This window comes from Gobio gobio (genome assembly GCF_949357685.1).
Source record: "Gobio gobio genome assembly, chromosome: 12".
Classification (NCBI taxonomy): domain Eukaryota; kingdom Metazoa; phylum Chordata; class Actinopteri; order Cypriniformes; family Gobionidae; genus Gobio; species Gobio gobio.
The window spans coordinates 10,150,265-10,170,704 of record NC_137105.1 but is presented as its reverse complement, the minus strand read 5'-3'; the positions used below and the strand labels follow the sequence as shown (position 1 = coordinate 10,170,704).

Here is a 20,440-nt window from a genome sequence, read left to right as displayed (position 1 = left end):
GTTTTCTTACTCATGATACATTGATTAATTCTAACCCAATTTTTCTTCTCTTAGGAAATGAGAAAACAATGAACTTGGGCAAATTCCTGTCTTCTCCGCAAAAGGCGGCAGAAGGAGATGACATCAGACTTATTTACACTGACGGAGACGAATGCAGAGATAACATGAAGGTGAAAACGATCATCACTCTGAAGTGTAAGCCTGGGGACGTTGAGAGCGCTCCAGTCCTGAGGAGCGTGTCCAGTGACGACTGCATCTATGAGTTTGAGTGGTTCACTGCTTCGGCCTGCGTCCTCTCCAAAACGGAAGGGAACGACTGCAAGGTGGAAGACCCACAAGCAGGTACTGGAAAGTGTTGTTTTAGTGTTATATACTATTATAGTATCTATTAATGTATTGAATTGGCTTTTATTTTCATATTTTCAGTTTTTATTTTGATTAAAATTTTAGTAATTAATGTGCTTTTGTCATTTTTAAAATATATATATATTTCTATATAGCTTTAAAGGGTTAGTTCACCCAAAAATGAAAATTCTGTCATTAATTACTCACCCTCATGTCGTTCGACACCCGTAAGACGTTCATCTTTGGAACAGAAATGAAGATATTTTAGTTGAAATCTGATGGCTCTGAAAGGCCTCCATTGACACAATGCACGGTTCACTCTCAAGACCCTTAAAAGGCACTAAAGACGTCGTTACAAAGTCCATCTCACTACAGTGGTTCTAAAATAACTTTATGAATCGGCAAGAATAGTTTTTGTGCGCAAAAAAACCCTAAATAACGACTTATATAGTGATGACAATTTCAAAACACGGCATCATGAAGCTTCGAAGCGTTATGAATCAGTGAGTCAATTCATGATTCGGATCGCGTGTCAAACCGCCAAACTGCTGAAATTTGGCGATCCAAAATGCTGATTCGAAATTTACTTTGTAACGACGTCTTTAGTACCTTTTAAGGGTCTTGTGCCAATGGAGGCCTTTCAGAGCCATCAGGTTTCAACTAAAATATCTTCATTTCTGTTCCGAAGACGAACGGAGGTCTGACGGGTGTCGAACGACATGAGGGTAAGTAATTAATGACAGAATTTTCATTTTTGGGTGAACTAACCCTTTAATTTATTAGTTTTTTCAATACTTCAATTTTAAAATTAGTTGAAATGTTAAGTTTGTTTTAATATATATATTTTTATGTTATTTTAGATTTATTTCAATTACCAAAACCTATTTTGAATAGTTTTAATTTTAGTTCAAATGCAGGGTAATTATTATAACTGAATCTAAAACTCATTTTTGTTACTTTAAAGCTACACTGTGTGATATTTTCCCCCATCTAGCGGTGGAAAGTGTATATGACCATCCAGTGAATAATAGTTTTTTGTTCCTCTCAATTCCGATTTCGTTTTAACTCCTACGGTGGCAGATTTAGTTCAAGATTAACATGGCTTCCAGTTCGACCTCGTCCACATTCGACACGGTGCCATCGAGTGTTAAAACGCGAAAGGCCAAGTTTGAATTTACGGGTATGTCCCTCTTTGGCTAATGTGCTTTCAAGATGGGGGGGCAACATGGCGACCCACATTCGAACCCCTTACCCGTATGTATTTTCAATGGCATATTATAAACTTATGAGAATACTTTATTACTTGAAAGAAGTAAATATACATTAATGAGCACATATATTTTTGAAAGAACTAAGTGTTTTTAGCTTAGAATACACTAAACAAGTTACACAGTGTAGCTTTAAATAAAATATACATTAACTGGAATAAAATAAAATATAAACCGTTCTCATTTACATTTAGATTTAGTTAAAATCTAATTCCAAATATAAAGAAAACCTATATTAATATCTCAATGATACTAAAATAACACTGGTACAATTGGCAAAAACTGTGACATGAACTTTAAATCTGTATCCAAATAATGCCTTCTCCAATACTGGATTATTCCACCATGTGAAGATGTTTTTTATGCAAAAACAATTTTGCATTTTTTTTTTTTTAACCACTACTTGCGCTCTGAAGGCATTTTTAAAATAATTACACGTCTACGTGGTATACTTAAAAGTAATGGCTTATAACTACAAAAAACAAGATGTATAGATATATAAGATATATAAGTAAGTGGTCTCATTCGATAGAAAACTTTTCAAATTTTGAAAAATATATATTTTGATCATGTTTGGAAGTTCTTATGTTTCATCACTGCTGAGAAAACGTCAGATAAAGTGATGCAATTTATTGATTTATTTTGTTATTGATGTTTGACATGATGACTATTAGAAAGTATATATGGAAGCTCAAAAACTTTAGTTTGTAATATAAACTACACTAAAGTAAACTAGACTCAAAATTATTTATATTTTATTTTACAAAAATGTTTCCTGATCCATAGTTTTTATCATTTTAGTGTACAATATCATCAAATTATCTGTAAAACTTTATTATTGTGTGGCTTAGTGGTTAAATGTTATGGGGTCTATTGGCCCTTTTTAAAATGTGCTTCTGTTTCTTTGCAGGAATTTCATTTGATTTGTCCCCTCTTCAGAAACCTAGTGGAGGTTATTATAACATGTCCAGGGAAAAGTATAACTACTACATCAACGTGTGTGGCAATGTTAAGGCCGCACAGTGTCCAGAAAAAGCAGGGGCTTGTCAAGTTGACCTGAGGTAAGTTCACTTTGGTCATTTATATTGAACAAGGTGCAATCCAACAAGTTTCTTCTGTGCTCACTTCAGTGTAATATTAAGCAATGGAATCATAGCATATTTGATGTTTAACAGTGATTTTTGAACCTATACGATTTCACTGTGGGTGGAGCTAACCATTTTTTGTTTGGTCTCTACAGCGGCAAAAGCTCTTGGAATCTCGGCGAGTTCAACTCCAGGCTTTCGTACTATGACGGCATGATCCAGTTGACCTACAGAAATGGCTCTCAGTACAACAACAAGCAGCACACGCAGCGCTCCACGCACATTTCCTTCCTGTGTGACAGAGAGGCCGGTCCTGGCAAACCAGAATTTCAGGTATCACACCTGCTTCTTTGTTGTGTTTGTGCTGACTCATTACACAAGATAAATATTTTTAGCCTCACCTCAAGAAACGCTTCTCTAGCATCAAGGGATTTGTGTTAAGCATTTTTTTTGTCTCAAGCTTTGCATCGGAGTCGGACACACCATCAGACATTATTCCTATAAAGGCCCTGATATACAGGTGCTGGTCATATAATTAAAATATCATCAAAAAGTTGATTTATTTCACTAATTCCATTCAAAAAGTGAAACTTGTATATTCTATTCATTCATTACACACAAACTGATATATTTCAAATGTTTATTTCTTTTAATTTTGATGATTATAACTGACAACTAAGGAAAATCCCAAATTCAGTATCTCAGAAAATTAGAATATTGTGAAAAGGTTCAATATTGAAGACACCTGGTGCCACACTCTAATCAGCTAATTACCTCAAAACACCTGCAAAGGCCTTTAAATGGTCTCTCAGTCTAGTTCTGTAGGTTACACAATCATGGGGAAGACTGCTGACTTGACAGTTGTCCAAAAGACGACCATTGACACCTTGCACAAGGAGGGCAAGACACAAAAGGTCATTGCAAAAGAGGCTGGCTGTTCACAGAGCTCTGTGTCCAAGCACATTAATAGAGAGGCGAAGGGAAGGAAAAGATGTGGTAGAAAAAAGTGTACAAGCAATAGGGATAACCGCACCCTGGAGAGGATTGTGAAACAATACCCATTCAAAAATGTGGAGGAGATTCACAAAGAGTGGACTGCAGCTGGAGTCAGTGCTTCAAGAACCACTACGCACAGACGTATGCAAGACATTGGTTTCAGCTGTCGCATTCCTTGTGTCAAGCCACTCTTGAACAACAAACAGCGTCAGAAGCGTCTCGCCCGGGCTAAAGACAAAAAGGACTGGACTGCTGCTGAGTGGTCCAAAGTTATGTTCTCTGATTAAAGTAAATTTTGCATTTCCTTTGGAAATCAGGGTCCCAGAGTCTGGAGGAAGAGAGGAGAGGCACACAATCCACGTTGCTTGAGGTCCAGTGTAAAGTTTCCACAGTCAGTGATGGTTTGGGGTGCCATGTCATCTGCTGGTGTTGGTCCACTGTGTTTTCTGAGGTCCAAGGTCAACGCAGCCGTATACCAGGAAGTTTTAGAGCACTTCATGCTTCCTGCTGCTGACCAACTTTATGGAGATTTCATTTTCCAACAGTACTTGGCACCTGCACACAGTGCCAAAGCAATCAGTACCTGGTTTAAGGACCATGGTATCCCTGTTCTTAATTAGCCAGCAAACTCGCCTGACCTTAAAGGTCCCGTTTTTCGTGTTTTTTTGAAGCTTTGATTGTGTTTACAGTGTGCAATATAACGTGTTCATGTTTCGCGTGTAAAAAAACACAGTATTTTTCACACAATTTACTTATCTGTATACCGCTGTTTTCACTGTCCTAAAAACGGCCTGAGAATTTCCTTATTCTATGAAGTCCCTCCTTCAGAAACACGTAACGAGTTCTGATTGTGCCAGCGGTTCCAGTGTTGTGATTCGACAGCAGCTTAGCGCACGTTGCCCGGAAAGGTCACGCCTCTTACCATAACAGAGATGCATGCGCTCAATGATCTCTAAGTACAGCGTCCCTGGGAAAGCCAAACAAAGGAGATTTGACTCCGGGATGAAAATAACAGCGTCTCGATGACATGGCGACAAACAAACTATACAAACGCAACACTTCCTCTTCTCCACGCTGGAGCAACAAGACCACGCCCCCTTTTTCGCGTATTCTTGTGGGCGGAGGTTAGTCAACACACTGTTCTACTGACGTCATTAAAGCAGTATGTACAGGGATGTAGTCCAAACCGGCCGTTCGCTGTAGGCTTTGAAAGGGAACTTCTGTTAAATAAAATATCTCGCTTGGCATTGAACTTTGAGCTTTATAATTTTACAGGTATTATTTATGCCCTAACAGCAACATTGCACACTAACTAAAGTTTGAAAAATGGGATCACGAAGAACAGGACCTTTAACCCCATAAAAAAATCTATAGGGTATTGTGAAGAGGAAGATGCGATACGCCAGACCCAACAATGCAGAAGAGCTGAAGGACACTTGAGCAGTGCCACAGACCGATCGACTCCATGCCACGCCCCATTGCTGCAGTAATTCAGGCAAAAGGAGCTATGAAGCTTTTCTTTGACTAACAAGGAAGTTTTCAGCTCTGAAACTTACTGGATATCCTTATATTACCATTAACTTTTATATATCAAAAGCTCAAGGGAAAGTTTATTTCTCAATTCATGACCCTTTTAAAGCAAACTGGAAGAGATTAGGAGGAGAAACAGTTAAGCCCCGTTCACACCGCAAGTGACACACAGCGGCAAATCGACATGACCCCATTCATTTCAATGGAGCGCTGGCGACTTCTGGTGACACAAGCAACAGTGACTGTTGGCGACAGAATGTAGGCGTGTCAAGCGACGTGAGACACACAACAACAGTTCCGAAACTTCAACCTTATGCAAATGAGAAGCGAATTTCGCGAGCGTCAACCAATAGGAGTGAAGACAGTCAGTGGAGCTCACGTCACCATCTCGAATGCCAACAAGACAGACAGGACAGAGATCTGGAGCGATTTCACAGTTTTATATGATTTGACTGTAACCACATGGATATAATAAAAGGAAGAGTGGAAAAGAAACTATCGGCAGTCTTAGTGAGTTTGATTCATACATAGACCTGTCAAGATAACAAATTTTGCTGGACGATAAATTGGCCAAGAAATTATTACGATAAACGATAATATTGTCGTTCTGAGACCATTTTCATCTAAAATAATGATAATGGCATAATAATGCAGGTACAAATTTTCAAAGATCAATAAACTTTTATTTCTAAAGACTATTTAACACTGAAAACGGAAAACATTTTAAATATCCACAATAAATGAACAAAACAACCAAAAACAATAAAATCAATGGACTCTCAGTCTGTTAACAAAAAATTTACTTGAATAAATACCAAAAACAATAAATAAAATGGATGAAAACTGCAACGGATGATTGTGTTTTAGGTGCATATTAGGGGTGGCACGGTTCACAAAACCCACGGTTCGTATCACGGTTTTAGGGTCACGGTTTTCGGTTCTGGTTGTTGTTGTTGTTTTTTCTTTTAATCGTTAACACTCCAGAAATGTACTTCAGCATATGATATATAGCTTAATTATCCACAATTTAGGATACAGTATTAAAAAAATTGTTTATATCATGTAATCATGCACAAACTGAATTTGACTTGACTTTAAGCACATTATTGGGACCATCACTGAGGAAAGCTAGGTGATATTTTGATACAGCAAGAGAGAAGACATTGATGACATGCTTTTCATTTATTTGGCAAAAAAAGGAGAATATGTATTGCTATGTCTACAGGAACTTATGTGCCTTTTTAGCACACAAAGATTGAACTTGAAGCACACAAAGTTTAAGCTGAAGAATTAACTTGCATTTATCAAACTGCCAACTTTAGTGTAGCTTTAAGCGTTGTTTAAACTCGACGCGAAAAACAAACAAGCATGCGAGTGGAAATTATCGCGGCCGGAAAAATTATCAAGCTCATTTTTTTTATCGTGCGATTAATTGATTTATTGACTATCGCGACAGGCCTATTCATACATCGATAGTTTGTGTTGTTAATTAAACGATGCAGTGAGCAGTCAACGGCTCTGGCCAAGCTGTGATATAAACTAAACACAATTTTTTTTAAAGGGGAAGATCTGTTTGATAAGTCACGCCCTGTCTTCCTGTTTCAGAGGAAATTATGCCAACACATTGAAAAATGGAGCGCATTTCAAGGCACTTAAGTGGGCCTTTAAGCTCTGCAATTCGGCACTACAGACAAGACACGTTATGTTTATTTATATAGCTCTTTATAAAATATATTGCTTTAAAGCAAGCAGCTTTACAATATTTAAAATGTAAAAAGACTGCCACTTTTAATTAGAATTACAACTTCATTTTCTACTATAAAGCGGCTCTCCAGCATGTTCATGTTTTACTAGCAGACATCTAAGCTTGACGGACTGAACAGCTGAAATTTTGAATTCCCAGGATGGCGTGCTTTTTGGAACTCTCCAAACGAACTTTTTTTTGGCTTGATTTAATTTTTATTCAAAATTACATCACACTTGTTTGTTCTTCTATTTCTCTTGAAGTATATCAGGGCCTTGAGGCTTTTGTCTTGTCTTCAAACAAAACATGTCCTTCATTTATAACCATTTTTCTGCAGGATGAGGATGAGTACACTTATAACTTCAAATGGTACACTTCCTACGCCTGTCCAGAGAGACCACATGAGTGTGTCGTGACGGATCCCAAAACTCTGCAGCAGTATGACCTGTCCAGGTTAGCTCGCCTTTCATAAAAGACTCATGTCCTAGGGAAATATGTAAATGTTACTGTAAATGTGAACTGTGACATATTTACACTAGTGTCACCAAGCTGGTTTAAAAAAAGTATTGCTTACCTGAATACTTCACCATTTGCCATTGATTGAACAAACAGATAGTCCTGTCCCAAACTCATGTGATTGGTTGAGTCAAAGTTACTGGTCGCGATTATTAAACAAACCATTTTTTGTTGTTGACAGTTTTGATAGTTGTGAGCGAATCAACCTTTGAATGGCTTTTGTCTGTATATTAAACTATAAAAAACTATTGAATTGTCTACTAATATTAAAATATCTTGATATTTTTAGATGGACAAATATGGATTGCAATTTTATGTAATTTAAATTGCAATCAAATATGTGTAAAAAATGATATTAAGTTATTCTTATGTTTTTATTCTGTTGGTTATAAGAACACAAATGTGGCAAACATATTTTGTTTAAAATATATTTTGTCTAATTTCTCTATTTCTTTAATATTTGGAAGAAATTGTGCTTTTATGTAGCAGTGGACTGCAGATAGCATGTCTCCACTTTCACTAGTTGGTGTGCTTTTTAATAAATGTAATTTATTTTGTACTATGAATTTATAATTTATTCTTAGTTTGTTACTTATTTTGAAAGCAATTTTTTTCATGCAAAATGTTTAAAACATCTTACTTTGAAGAGTTTTTATTATATTTTACTTTATTTGAACTCTTTCTATTTTTGGTTGTGACCTTCCATGGCATACTGGATACTGGATATAAATGCACTTATAATCCAGATAATATTTCCTGAAGCAGTATAATCGCTTCTCTATACTTGTTTGACAGTGACAGAACAAACGCTGGTAGGAAAGCTAGGCAGTGTCAACAATAATGGCTGAATCAATTGTTTCCTTCCCTTCTGCAGTTTGTCAGAATCTAATGGCGGTAGGAACTGGCAGGCCATGCAGACGTCTGACCCCGGCGACCTGAGGAAGTACTACATCAATGTATGTCGACCTCTTAAAGCCGTGCCTGGCTGTGACAGGAAAGCTTCTGTCTGTGAGATGAAATTCGAGACTGACAAGGTTAGTTCACTGACTGTGAACATTAGAGGAGAATGGACATGGTGAAATAAAACTGGAACACTGACAAAAAATGCGTGTTTACATGTTAATTGAGCAGGAAGGCCTGTCTGAGAAAGTAGTGGTCCGTAACTTGGGCATGGCTAAGAAAGGGCCAGTGATCGTGGAGCGGGACCAGCTAATGTTGGAGTACACTAATGGATCGATGTGTGAAGCAGATGGAGTGACGACCACGTACACAACACGTATCCACTTCGTCTGCTCCTCTGGGACAGCAGTGAGTCATTCCTAATCTTTTACATGTTTTTATTGCTGCAATAAGGCTTACTTATTTATAAAGCAGCGGCAACAACAATATGAAAACAGTATATTTTTCTTTGCTCTTTTTCTTTAGCCACCTGGCCCTCGCTTTGTGGTGAACCAGAAATGTGTCGTTGACTTTGTTTGGGACACTGAAGCAGCCTGTGCCATCTCAACAGTTGTGGACACCAACCAGGTCAACCTTTATTTTTGTGGCGTTATTACTTTGAAGTAATCAAAAAGATTTTGTTTCTTATTTCTCTTTTCATCTACAGACGTGCTCAGTGAAAAATCCCAACACTGGCTTTGAGTTCGACCTTCAGCCGCTGGCCTCTGAAAGCGGCTACCATGTCATGGCTCACGGAAAACACTTTGTCGTATGAAACACTTTAAAATCTTTCAAATGCTCTTGAGTAGGGTTGTATCTATACTAAAATCGATACTAAACAGATACCTTAGGCAACAGATAGCAATAACAGCCTTAAAGGACTAATGAAATTAAACTGGGGCTCTCAGTAGATTCATTAATTGTCAGGTATTCACTATTGTTTAATTTATACTAGCTAGCGTTCAAAAGTTTGGGGTCAGTAAGATAAAAAAAAAAAAAGAATACTTTTGTTCAGTAAGGATGCATTACATTGAAGGATTACAGTGACAGTAAATCATTTACAAAAGAATCCTTAAAAATATTAAAGGTAGGGTAGGTAAGAATGATCTAAAAAACTTTTTTTCCAAATTTGTTTAAACTTTCTTTATATATCAATACATAATTAAAATGTAAGTACTCTGAAAAAGAAAGTATAAAAATTGAGTGTCTGTAGACCTCTCAAGACTGTTTTAAAGACAGCTCATTATTTCCATTCACTCCACCTTCTCCCTTCTGGGCTCTTTCCGAAGCCACGCCCCCAAAACACATAAACGCGCCACGCCGACCGCGATCAGCTCAGCTGAAAGATGCATTATTTGCATTATTTAGACGAGCGGAGTGCATGTAGTGACATCATGTCAGAATCACAAAAAATCTACATTTATCATTATGAATATAAACAAATACGATGTCTTTTAGTACTCACTATCAAGCTAGAATACCGATACTGGTAAAGTTTAAAATACACTCACAACACAGTGTCTACGACACTATAGGTAGAGAATATAAAAACAAACCAAGGGCCGAAATAAACGTGTAGGTAAAGTTCCCGGTGAACATGGTAAAAGAGTTTAGACAGAGGGTAGTAGCTAAATCTAACTAAGTTCTAAAAAAAGTTGCTGGATGCGGTGTACTAGCTTTTACACATGCATTTTGTTATCTAAAGTTACATTTTGCGAAATTCAACACGACAGCGATTAACTTGAGCTAAGCATATTGAGTATTTATTATCTCTACTAATGGCTCGCTAAGTGTATAACATTGTAACTTTATGCTAAGTAATGTTATGTTGGCTATATTAGGCAGCTACGTGTGCTAGTGATACATAAACATAAACCAAAAAAATGTATAATCAAAATGAAAGATTACCTGTCCAGCAGAAATACAGCCTCTTGAACTCCTCAAATCAAAAGGGTGCGCGCATGTGGGCAGATCCTGTAACAAAAGGGGTGGTAGCCATGGTAGCGAGAGAGAATGACAGTCGCCCAAGCCAATCACTTGTTTCGTCCCGGACGAAAATAATGAGCGGTTTTTATTGCAGATTAAAAAGTCTAGAGTCACTCGATTTTTATACTCTCTTTTTCAGAGTACTTTCAGAGTACAAATTTGGACAAAAGTGTTTTAGATCATTCTTACCTACCCTACCTTTAAGCAGCACATCTGTTTTTAAAATTGATAATAATCAGAAATGTTTCTTATGCACCAAATTATCATATTAGAATGATTTCTGAAGGATCATGTGCCACTGAAGACTGGAGTAATGATTCCTTTGCCATCACAGTAATAAATTACACTTTAAAGGTGCACTATGTAAAACATTTTCAGTAAAATATCCAAAAACCACTATGCCAGTGTTATATATTTTGTTCAGTTGAGTACTTACAATATCCCAAATGTTTCCAACAATTTGTAAATCGTGAGAAATTGCTATTTTAACCAAGGAATCGGGATGTGTGAGGGAGTCGCCTGTCAATGGCGTAATGTCTGCGTTACCCTCGGTTTCTGGTTTTATTTAGCAGAAACGTTTTACTCTCACTGCAGTGTGAACAAGTGTCATAGCAGCCGCAGAGCGAACGCACAGAGTAACGTCATAACATCATTTTCAACACACTTAAATGTATCTAATATGATAAACAGAGCTGCGTTACCTCATACTCATGACCGGAAAAGCAGAAATGGCGCCGGCGACTGTGGCATAATAAAAGTCCTGCTGCTCGTTACGTTAATAATCACATTCATGAACATGAGTCCTATCCCGATTCTTTCCCACCGGCTGTGAGTTGAAGACCACATGTCCCAAGATTCTGCGCTCAAACTTGGCGTTATCCACCTCTAGTGGATGGAAAAGTTACATAGTGCACCTTTAACATATATTCAAATAGAAACAGTTATTTTAAATCGTAATAATATTTCACAATATTACTGTTTTTATTGTATTTTTGATCAAGTAAATGCAGCCCTGGTGAGCATAAGAGACCCCAAACTTTTGAATGATATTGTGTACTTTATATGCTTGGGCATTCAGTTACATTTACAAGAAAGAAAAGCAATGTTACAAACGTAGTGGACTATATGTGCTGAATAGCAGCACATTTTTGTCTGGGTCGGGTATTACATTTTTGATACTGCTAGACTTTTTTTCAGCACAGATATGCTGTGCAGTCCTACTCTCTTTAAGTTTGTCTCAAGATTTTTTTTGCCCTCTTGAAAAATGCATTTAGTGCAATTTATAGCAAATTGAAACCAAAAGTCACACACCCGTCCTGTCTACTGTAGGTGAACATTTGCAACTCCACAAAAGCCTGCGGAACCGTCGGAGATAAACCTGTGGCCGGCTGTGAGCTGGAAGATGAGAAGACTGTGAGTCAGGTCGGGGGGGAACGATCTCTCCAGTTCTCCACCGATGGCGTTCTCACTCTTACATACAAAGGGGCCGTGGACTTTCAGACAGGTGCGTATCCAGTGCTTAGATCACTTGATGACCTGCACTTTTAGTTAGAGATATTATGATTCCTGATTAACCTTCTGGTGCTCTTGGGTCATTTTTGTATGGTGCAAAAGTTAGTAAAGTTTTTGGCAAAAAAACAAAAAAAAATCATGGACATGATTAGAAAAGGTTAAATGGTCCTGAAAGAAATAGTCTTGTATTGTTATTATTGACCTAATTCGAAATTAATGGGAGACTAATTTCATCTAGTGGAAACATTTGGTACTGCGCCCAAACAAAGTCTTACTGAAAGCAAATTTTTTGAGATATCAACCTAAAATTTGGAACACGGCTTGTTTAGATGTATGGTTTTGTTTTTCTCACATTTTTAGAGCAAAATGTGTTTTGGAAAATACATATTTCATACAAAATTTTTAGAAAAAATATATTTTTGTGCAATTTTCATAATGTAAAATGTTTTAACTTTTTTTTCAAGTTCACTTTTTTAAAACTATTTTTCACTTCAGCAATAATCTGCCAAGTGTTGTCTTTAAAAAAAAAAAAAAAAAAAAACTTAAGCCTGTTTTCCAAAGAATTAAAGATTTAAAGTTGGAAAAAAGTTGCTCAAAGTTAATAAATATATTATAACTACTGCATAAGTATGATGTAGTACCATAAAATCCCCCAAAATACAAAATATTAAATAAAAAATATTATCGAACTAAAATATATTACAATCATTTAATTGAAATACTTAAAAAGTCATTGTTGACCAGAGCACCAGAGGGTTAAAAAGAAATTCCTTTTTATTGTCTGATTATCATATCATATGTCATGTACACTACCTTTCAAAAGTTTGGGGTCGGTATGACTTATTTTAATGTTTTTGAAAGAAGTCTCCTGTGCTCTCACCAGGGTTGCATTTATTTGATTAAAAAATACAGTAAAAACAGTAATACTGTAAAATGTTATTACAATTTAAACAACTGTTCTATATCATGTGATCCATCAGAAATGCTAATTTGCTGATCAAGAAACATTTTTTATTATTATAAATATTTGAAAAACAGTTCTGCTTAATTTTGGGGAAACCATGAAACTTTTTTTTTCAGGATTCCTTAATGTACAAAAGAACAGCATTTATTTAAAAAAAAATATAACCTTTGTAGCATTATAAATGTCACTTTAATGCATCCTTGCTGAATAAAATTATTTCTTTATTTTGAACAATAGTGTATAATAAATAGTATTTTATTGTATTTAACACGATCATATTAAGGTGATCATGAGACTAGCACAGCTTTGCAAGAAAACAGTTGCCATGGACAACAGTCCAATATTTTACATATACATTTCTGCATTTGGCAGACGCTTTTATCCAAAGCGACTTACATTGCATTCAAGGTACACATTTAAAAAAAAATTCAGTTCTTGCTTTCCCTGGGAATTGAACCCATGACCTTGGCGTTGCTAGCGCCATGCTCTACTGTTTGAGCTACAGGAAAGATTACATATTTCATACAAATTTTTTTGAAAAAAAATATTTTTGTGCATTTTTCATAATGTAAAATGTTTTCAACTTTTTTTCAACTATTTTTCACTTCAGCAATAATCTGCCAAGTGTCGTCTTTAAATCTTTAATTCTTTGGAACACAGGCTTAAGTTTTTTTTTGTTTGTTTTTTAAAGTTGGAAATTTCATTTTCAGGTCCATGCTCAAAAAGGTAATAAATATATTATAACTACAGCATAAGTATGATTTAGTACCATAAAATCTGCAATATGCAGTTTAGCATTATTACTCAAATGTATTTCATCATGGAATGCCAAGATTGACCAGAATCGGAATCAGAATCGAGTATTAAAGAGAGTCTTGCATTAAAGGGTTAGTTCACCCAAAAATGAAAATTGTCATTAATTACTCACCCTCATGTCGTTCGACACCCATAAGACCTCCGTTCATATTCGGAACACAAATGAAGATATTTTTGTTGAAAGCTGATGGTTGAGAAAGGCTTCAGACAGGCCTCCATTGGCATTCAGTACATTTACACTCCCAAGACCCATAAAAGGCACTTAAAACGTTGTTACAAAGTCCATCTCACCACAGTGACTCTACAATAATTTTACGATGCGACGACTAGTTTTTGTGCGCAAAAAAAAATCAAAATAACACCTTTAACCAACTTGTTCTTGTCTTCCGTGTGTGCCTCCACGACGCATGCGCGAGAATATGACGTAGCGCCAGCGTTCGGTAATCCATGAAATACACACTTTAACCCCATTTTGAGAACTACGCCGAGACCTAAAGCACGATCAATGTAGAATTCAACAGCTTAGATACGCGCGTCTTCCTCTGCTCGTAAACAAATCGCTTCTGGGTCATGTGTCCGAACGCCGGATCTGCGTCATATTCTCGCGCATGCGTCGTGGAGGCACACACGGAAGACAAGAACAAGTTGGATAAAGGTGTTATTTTGATTTTTTTTTGCGCACAAAAACTATTGTCGTCGCATCGTAAAATTATTGTAGAGTCACTGTAGTGAGATGGACTTTGTAACAACGTTTTTAGTGCCTTTTATGGGTCTTGGGAGTGTAAATGTATTGAATGCCAATGGAGGCCTATCTGAAGCCTTTCTAAGCCATCAGCTTTCAACTAAAATATCTTCATTTGTGTTCCGAATATGAACGGAGGTCTTACGGGTGTCGAACGACATGAGGGTGAGTAATTAATGACAGAATTTTCATTTTTGGGTGAACTAACCCTTTAAGGTTACATTTGTTGCACTTCAAAACAGTTCTGCCCCGAACTGAACCCACTTTTACCCTCTTTCCCATTTCTACTGTAGGTACCGAAGACACCTTCATCATTAATTTAGTGTGTAACCAAACGGCCACCCAAGCTTCCCTAAGGCTTATACAGGAAGAGCTGGGCACGAGCACTCACGTAACCCACAATGTGTTCTTTGAGCTTTCCACTGCACTAGCCTGCGAGCCTGCTCCTGTGGATTGCCAAGTCACTGGTAAGCTTTCCCATGTTTCCCATCTACTTACCAAAAGCATGCTTTTAAAATCGCCATGAAATTGAACTTGCGAGAGTCTTTCCTAATGTATATCAGAGTGAAGCGGCTTTTCGCATGAGAAAAAATATAGGGCAGGACTTGATTTTGTCCATGGGGAATATATCGAATGGTTGTGGTTTGCTAATGGTGGATCTCTTGTGAGTGGCAGGTTGTCCCGCCTTTGCACCAGTTAACACGACATCAGAGAAGAGATATTGCTGCAATTTAAAAAGAAATAATGATGTGCAGGAAAAAATCATTTATTATAAACACTGCAATATTACATAAAAAAGAACAATTGTCCATTTTGATTTCATGGTGACTTTAAAGCTTAGGCGTATCATTTCTGCACCACTATTATCACCAAACTCAAACTGATTCCCCTTGCATTTACAGATTCACAAGGTAGAGAGTATGACTTGGGTGACCTCAGCCTGGATGGAAAGTATTATGTTCCTCTGGACACCTCGGATCAGGCCCGGTCTCAAAAGTTTTACATCAACGTGTGTCAACCGCTGCCCCGCATCCTGGGCTGCCCTGGTGAGTGTCTATGCATGTGTTGACAGAATCTATGTAGTGTTTCCCTGTTTCTAGCTTGGTTCTGGGTGTTTTGGGATTGATGGTTTGTTTGTAATTGCAACCAAGGGTTGGCGCAGTAGTTCTGGTCTGAATGACCACGCCATAAACTAATAGACTTGTATTGTTGGCAGCTGGAGCGATTGGAGCGTGTGGCCAGATCAACGGCAGGGGTGTGAATCTGGGATATGTGCAGTCCAGCCTGCAGTCTGCACCAGATGGCTCCATCAGTATTGTTTATCTGAATGGGGACAAGTGTAGTTTAGGACGTTACTCCACCCGAATCATCTTCCAGTGTGACGACAGTCCTGTAAGCAAGTGCATGGTTACTCTAAGATCAAATAGATTTTTATCCATGGCACTTTCCACAAATAAGGAACAAATTGGTGTCTCATTACCTTTTCAATTAATTTAAAAGTAATTTCATATTCTTTTGAATAGAAATGATTAGATTTTGAAAATTATGTATATTTGAACTATAATCTAACCTAACATTTACATAGTATGTATGATTGAATGTTTATTGTTAAATTATTTAATAACCAAAAATGTATTAGTATTTAGCTGCAAGCAGAAATTTAATTCCATATTCATATTTTTTCATTTAAGTTTATAAGTAACTACAAACCAATATATGGTCCCAAACTAACTAGTCCCTAATGAGTGACATCTCAATTCTGTAACCCCTTTGGGGTTATTCTGGTGTATTTTATTTATTTTTATTTAGATTTAGGCAAATATCAGGATCACAAATAAGATAATAGTCATGTCCCATATTTTGGCAACTGCATTACCAAAAAATTATTTTAAAAAAGGATAAGAAAAAATATATACATTGCCTTTCAAAGATTGGGGGTCAGTAAAAATATTATTATTATTCTTTGAAAGAAATGAATACTTTTATTCAGCATGGATGCATTAAATTGATTATTAAAAGTGACAGTAAATACATTATAATTTCAATAAAAAAAAAAAAATGCTGCTATTTTGAGCTTTCTATACCCCAAAGGATTTTTTTTTTTTCTGAATCAAATTTGATTTAAATTGGTGTTTTTGATCAAATAAATGCAGCTTTGGTCAGCAAAAGAGACTTCATTCAAAAACATGAAACAAATCGACACAAATAGAACAAAATTTTGTACTCTTATTTCTGGAAAGTGTTTAAGATGCTGAAGGTTTTTATGGTGAAGCTGTTAAAACACATTTTTCTTTCCTCTATTAAAAGGGTGCACCCATGTTTGATCGCAAAGACGGCTGCGAATATGTTTTCATTTGGAGAACCTCAGAAGCTTGCCCAATCAAAAGAGTGCACGGTAAGATGAACGGCCGATTCCTTTTCAGGACCGCTAACAAATACTCTCGCTTTAACTCAATGTTTTTCCTGTTCTCCGCAGGTGAAAAGTGTAAAGTCAATGACCCCAAGAGTGGTTATGAATACAATCTCACACCGCTGTCTGGAAAGGACTATGAAGTGAAGGGTTTGGGTTATGAGTATCACTTTGCAGTGTGCGGCCCCATTACAGCCACGGTCTGCCCTCACGGTCCCAGCAGCACTGTGTCCTCCTGTCAAGTTGAGGGCCAAACACACAGGATAGCAGGTGAGTTTATTTCTTATAGTAGTCTTATAACAGTAGGTGACTTAGTTTTTTCATGTTTAACCTTTCCCGTGCTCCTTTACAGGGTTATCCAATCAAAACCTCACATTTGATGATGGGATTATCATGATCAACTACACAAGTGGGGAAACGTGCCACAAGATCTACGAGAGATCCACTGCTATTCTTTTCTCTTGCGACCACAGCAAGAATCCGGTGAGTTGCTTGCAGCCAATGAAAAGTTTATTAAAAAAGTTGAATGAATTTCCTAAATGATTTTTTTGTTCGTCAGGGTATGCCAGAGTTCATAAAGGAGACCGCAGACTGCACATATCTATTTGATTGGCATACAGCTTTGGCCTGCCCTACCTTCAAAACCACAACCTGCTCTTACAAGTGAGAGCAACTTTCATGCTAATGTATTTGCAACTAACACATAATACAGCTATAAATAATATAAACTCCTCTCTCTTTTGCAGTGATGGCAATGGCCACTCCTATGATCTATCCTCTCTGGCCCTGCACAAATCGAATTGGATCATCGTGCCAGAAATGGCCAAACAGAAGCAGCGTTACTATATCAATGTGTGCAAGTCTCTGGTGCCTCAGACTGGTGAGTAGCAGCAGCACAGCTGGAGAGTATTGACCAGTCAGCATAGGTTTTATAACTGGTGTTTGTCTCAGGGTTGTGGAGCTGTCCGTCTAGCGCTGCAGCCTGTCTGAAGAATGGAGACGAGTATGTGAATTTGGGGGAGGCAGAGGCAGGACCGCAGTGGGATAAAAACATACTGATTTTGAAGTACACCAATGGACAAGCCTGTCCTGACGGCAAGAGAAACCGGACCACCATCATTCGCTTCAGATGCGACGCTGACAAAGTGGTCTGTGATTATTTACGCTTTTAAATATATATACACATAATCGTCTATAGTAATTATGTGTGTTTGTGTGTGTGTGTGTGTGTGTGTGTGTGTATGTGTATATATAATTGTTTTATCATACCTTTATTCAGCAAGGTTGTATTTAATTTATCAAAAGTGACAGTAAGACATTTTATAATGTTACGAAAAATTGTATTTTAAATAAATAATGTTCTTTTGAACTGTGTATAGAATCGTAAAAATATTTAGGACAACAGTTTTCAACATTGATAATGATATGTTTGAGCAAAATTGAGCAAAGCATATTAGAATGGTTTCTGAAGGATCATGTGACACTGAAGACTGGGGTAATGATGCTGAAAATTCAGCTTTGCCATCACAGGAATAAATTACACTTTAAAATAGTTTCAAATACAAAACAATTATTTATTTCTAGGGCTGGGCAAATTAACACGTTAATGCGGGCGACTAATTTTTTCAGCTTAACGCATTAAAAATATTTAACGCAAATAACGCAGCGTCCGTTTTTATATCCATTTTTGCCTAGTGTTACATGATCACGCTCCTATTCAAGGAAATGCTTTCAGGCGCGACAAGACACAAGAGAACGTGCTGTATGGCAATGTCCTGTCTGTGTGGCTGCGTCTCATGTCAGCTAATCGAGGGACACACACACACGACGCACAGACAGACTCGCGTCAGTCTCCTGCTCACATCGAGTTCTCTTTTGCTCTTGAACAAACAATAACAAAAACACAGAGAATTTTGAGTATTCTCATATTAGGAGTCTTAAATTAGCTAAATAACGTCTTAAATGAACTTAAAGAGTTGTGAGGAAATGAGATGCGCGGGACAGCGCGTCAGATCTGCGTCATGTTCGTCAGCGGCTGTTCTTAAAGTGACAGCAGCACTGATAATGTCTGTCATTAATGTTCATCAAAGAACAACGGGAACAGAGAAAATTGAAGCTTTAAAGGGGGGGTGAAATGCTGTTTCATGCATACTGATCTTTTGGCACTGTTAAAGACTTGGATTCCCATGCTAAACATGGACACCGTTTCATAAGCTAAGGTGGACGTTTGATGGGAGTATTTCTTTGCCAAAATTAGTACTTCCTGTTAGTCATAAGTTTCGGAAAGTTTTTTTCGATCATGGGTCCGCTTGACGTCAACAGGGCGGAATTTCCTTGTATGGGCCGTACGGACAATTCTACCGGAAGAGCGCGCGCGCGAGAGAGAGAGAGAGAGAGAGCGTGAAAGCAATAGGCTACGCCCATCAAAGCGCTGGCTCGTACAGATGGAATTTGCTTTTCCGGATCAACAACTGAGTTGCGCAAATATTTATGTCTGTTCCCTGCATTTCGGTGCCGATTGTTTTATAAACAAGGCCCAGTTCGACGCCGGATTTTCAGATCGCCTAATACTGAAGGATGGAGCGGTCCCAACGATAAAGGTCCCAACGTTGGAACCGCAGGTTTGACTGCTTCAAATGTCTGTTTTTGCCTATGCCCATCAAGTAGCCCAAACATGATCACGTATTGATCAATGGAGCATGCGATGTATAGTGTGTACATTTGTTTAGCTGGCCACTATATGTGTATGTTTGTGTATTGTAAAAGCACTCCAAACAACAATACACAAAGAATGGGGAAATATGTTGAACTAAATAAGCGCGGTTCTTCATTCAAATGCGCTACTATTCCATGTCTTTCTATGTAAACACTAGCCTGACGCGCAAAACCAGTCCGCTTACTACAAATCATGTCTTCACAAACCACGCGTAAACACACACACATACACACACACACACACACACACACACACACACATTGTAACACTCGCGCTTGACATGGTGTTCTAAATAACACAAGCCGCTAAACATATTATATAGTTAGTGTAACTTATACCACATAGTCGACGTCCTGCTCTAGTCGTTTTTGCTGCTGCTCCTGTTCAACTTCAGCCTCTGGGTCTGATTCCGGATCATAGATGTATGGCTGTATCTGATTAAAAGCCATTTTTTATGTTGAATAAAGTTTTTCCCCGCTTTTAGGGATGACGCAGCTTTCAGACGCACTCAACACAGTAACAGCGGCGCGCGCTCGACATTCTTTAGCTCCGCCCACACGATACGCCCCCAGCCGCACGGCTTTTTCCGGAAAGACTCGGAACAGCGCATCTTTCTTTTATAATTATAATAAAAATAAAGACTTTTCGGAGATATGCAGGATGCAGTGCTACTCTATAGGTACTCAAGATTGACATGAGACTGACTGAAACTGAGTGTCCCCCCCCCCCCCCCCTTTAATGATGATTAATCTATATTTCATTTATTATTTATGCATTTAAGAAAGGTGTTTGATAACTATTACATTTCTGTATATGTCTAACTGGGAAGGCCACAGGTAAAATAACATTTATTATAATGGGTTTATGTAAA

At 37.6% G+C, this 20,440-nt stretch overlaps 1 protein-coding gene across 1 annotated transcript in view; it reads left to right on the top strand.

The window, feature by feature from the left end:
- The window catches only part of igf2r (insulin-like growth factor 2 receptor), a 62,329-nt gene that overhangs the window by 22,564 nt on the left and 19,325 nt on the right, over window positions 1-20,440 (top strand). The window contains exons 13-30 of the mRNA XM_079832075.1: window positions 55-342; window positions 2,524-2,674; window positions 2,854-3,031; window positions 7,306-7,421; window positions 8,359-8,518; window positions 8,616-8,792; window positions 8,910-9,011; window positions 9,091-9,192; window positions 11,739-11,913; window positions 14,737-14,910; window positions 15,346-15,489; window positions 15,660-15,835; window positions 16,751-16,838; window positions 16,920-17,123; window positions 17,206-17,336; window positions 17,413-17,516; window positions 17,600-17,733; window positions 17,805-18,001. Coding sequence (XP_079688201.1) covers window positions 55-342; window positions 2,524-2,674; window positions 2,854-3,031; window positions 7,306-7,421; window positions 8,359-8,518; window positions 8,616-8,792; window positions 8,910-9,011; window positions 9,091-9,192; window positions 11,739-11,913; window positions 14,737-14,910; window positions 15,346-15,489; window positions 15,660-15,835; window positions 16,751-16,838; window positions 16,920-17,123; window positions 17,206-17,336; window positions 17,413-17,516; window positions 17,600-17,733; window positions 17,805-18,001 — 2,801 coding nt within the window. The remainder of the gene's footprint in view (window positions 1-54; window positions 343-2,523; window positions 2,675-2,853; window positions 3,032-7,305; window positions 7,422-8,358; window positions 8,519-8,615; window positions 8,793-8,909; window positions 9,012-9,090; window positions 9,193-11,738; window positions 11,914-14,736; window positions 14,911-15,345; window positions 15,490-15,659; window positions 15,836-16,750; window positions 16,839-16,919; window positions 17,124-17,205; window positions 17,337-17,412; window positions 17,517-17,599; window positions 17,734-17,804; window positions 18,002-20,440) is intronic.